Raw genomic sequence first — 2,807 nt, forward strand, 5'->3', positions numbered from 1 at the left:
TTATCATATATATCTCTGCTTTAAGAGTTTTTCAACAAAACGTAGTAGTTCACTAAGCAAATAAAGATATTGTACCGTATTTTCCCTGGAGTAAAGGTGCTTATTGAAAGTGAATGGCAATTCCTTCATGAGAGTCGGTCTATCTTTGTTATCAGGCAACATGTCCCTCATGTAGTATAGATCGTACTGTCGCGTTTTGTCCTGATCCGCGTACTTCCTTATGCTAAGATAAAGAGCTGTAAACGTTCTAACGAGAGAAACAGCGCGGCGGAACCTGAAAAAAGCCTACGTGAACAAAATTGCAAATTTAACATGTAACTTTTTTTTCAAGAGAAATTATGTATTAGAAGAAGTTTAAGATAAACGTTATCCTCGCACTTATCACAATAATTTACTCCTGAAAAAAAAATTCAAATATATGTTTATTCAAGAAGGTGTTTAACATTGATTTAAATTACACAATAGTTCAAAGCTCATTTTTCCCTGTTAGTCGTGACCACATAAGTTAAAATTTGGGTACTACATGTGACTTAGAGTCAAAGCAAATAGACCATTTCCGAGTTCATGTCTGCCTCGACTTCAAAGCAAGTCAAAGTGCGAAGTTTTCTTATGAAAATTAGTTTTCATTCATACGTAAAGTAGAACCAATTACCATCACAAAAACTTCGCACTTAGACTCGCTTTGAAGAGGAGGCAGACATGAACTCGGAAATGACCTTTTTTGGTATGTCGAAAAAAGCACGTGATTAGATGTACGACGCTTGTGATTAGCGTCAGGAAGTTCAAACTCTCTCTTCTCCCCAACTTAAACATCACTCACGTGACGTCACGGCCGCTATGTTGGCGTTGCTAAACAATAGAACGGCGGCCATGTTGGTGTGCCCAACTAATCCTCCGGGAATTGAGCTCCATCATCATGCAAACATTTTCCTTCGTTTCGGTGGAAAAAACAAGCTTTATTGATCACGTGAGTAACACAATCTATACGGACGATGAAAGTCACAAAGTGTACCCCAGACTCGAGGACAGATAAAGCGCTGCATTTACCTGCACTAAAAATAACGCACACCTTTACACTTACCTTATGGGTAGCAAAAGCCGGCTTAGACTTGAGGAGACACTTTGAGCTGGATATCAAAATTGGGTGTGCATTTAATTTAGGTAGACAAATTTTTATGCAGGGGCCAGCTGAACAAAGCAGCAGAGCCTGGCAAAATATTGGTAAATTAAAAAATAATATATATAGTCTCACAGCCTTACAACCAGCCTTGCATCATTATTTTGTAATGTTCTTAATCTAATTTCGTGTATTTCTGAGCATAAGTGAACAATTTCAGCAGTATGTGCAACTTGGTAATTGCACATCCACCTCAGTCCCAGTGCAGGTCTTTTTATGTGGCCAAGAAAAATTATTTCAAATTTCTAAGTGTGCGCCAAAGAATCGGACGTCCAGGGATTCGTGGACATCCTTGTTCGATGTATAGTCGTTGATGACCGAAATAACAAAAGAATGGCATATTTTAAAATCCCGTGATGGAAGATACAGACCAGTAATTACTACAACCGTCACGCGATGATCGTTAAAATCTTGAAAGCTTAAATCATACATTTTTGCTCTTTTGAAAATAAATGTGTTCAATTCAGTCATTTTATTTCCACCAAGAAGAAAAAATGTATACTTTACCAATTTCCTCTTTTCTTCGTTTTCTCCTTCGTCAGACGAGATTATCATTTGCATAGAGCCAGTCCTATTACGTTTTGTGTCTAATCCACGAGAATCGTTACTCAAAAGCCATTTACTTCCTCCCTCCGCCAGCAAAGAACGCTGTATACTCTGAAAACTGAAATAGCTCGACCGCCTGTTGAGAGTGGGGATCGAAGTCTTTCTCGATAAACTCGGGCGGCGAGGATGCGATTTTGCCTTCAATTCATCGCGTATCGTATTCCCAGTTCCGCTGAATGAATTCGCACGGCTTCTTTCAGGGCGATGGAAAGAAAGCGTCTTCTGTTGTTCCTTGGAAGAGCTTGACAAGGGTCTAGTAAACAATAAACCACTCGTGCTAGACGAAATTGTTGAATCCTGTTTACTTTTAACGACAAGTTCCTTTTGATTGTCGCTTGACAACAGACATTGCGATGTAGCTCTTCTTAGCAAACGGGCCTTATTGTGTCTTAGCCTTGTCCTTTGTTCAACTTTTTCGTCGTCTCTTACAAACTCTTCATTTTTATCACACTTCTCTTTAAAAACTTGCTTTTCATAACTTTCCATGGCAGAACAAGGCGCTGTATCTACTCTAAAATGAACAAACTGAATATGTTTGCTCTATCATGGCGGTAGCGAGTAATGAAGCACTCCTCTCGCTCGATTACTCGTGCAATCCGTCCATAAGGAGAGGTGGTTGGACAGTACTCAGTTCTGCTCCCAATGAAGGTATGTCATTTCTTCCTTGTGAGAATCTAAAGGCTAGGGCCGCGCATAACAAAAAATAATTACTCAGCCACACTAACGCATAAACCCTCGAGGCTACTGCGTGGTAAGATCCACCGAAGTGGAACAAAGCAATTAATGAAAAAATGGCTCCCTAAACAGGACGCAATTAACTCTAATGAGCCTTCTAATGAGAACGCAAAGTTACCAACGTAAGAACTGCAAAAATATTATTCTTCCGATGCATGATATCTGAATTGTAAAACAAAACAAGCTGTATTTCTTGCACAGCATTCAGGAAGAAAGGAAGATTTAAACGCTGAGAGGAAAAGATATTTTATTGTTGTGTTAAATTTGGACTGACCCAGATTTGTTTACC

General features: G+C 39.2%; 1 protein-coding gene across 1 annotated transcript in view; it reads right to left on the reverse strand.

The window, feature by feature from the left end:
- Positions 1-2,531, reverse strand: part of LOC137970529 (uncharacterized) — a 16,240-nt gene extending 13,709 nt beyond the window's left edge. The window contains exons 1-2 of the mRNA XM_068817047.1: positions 1,685-2,531; positions 76-285 (exon numbers count right to left, since the gene is read on the reverse strand). Coding sequence (XP_068673148.1) covers positions 76-285; positions 1,685-2,269 — 795 coding nt within the window. The 5' untranslated portion in view covers positions 2,270-2,531. The remainder of the gene's footprint in view (positions 1-75; positions 286-1,684) is intronic.
- Between the last annotated feature and the right edge of the window lie 276 nt (positions 2,532-2,807).

This window comes from Montipora foliosa, chromosome 9 (genome assembly GCF_036669935.1).
Source record: "Montipora foliosa isolate CH-2021 chromosome 9, ASM3666993v2, whole genome shotgun sequence".
NCBI lineage: Eukaryota > Metazoa > Cnidaria > Anthozoa > Scleractinia > Acroporidae > Montipora > Montipora foliosa.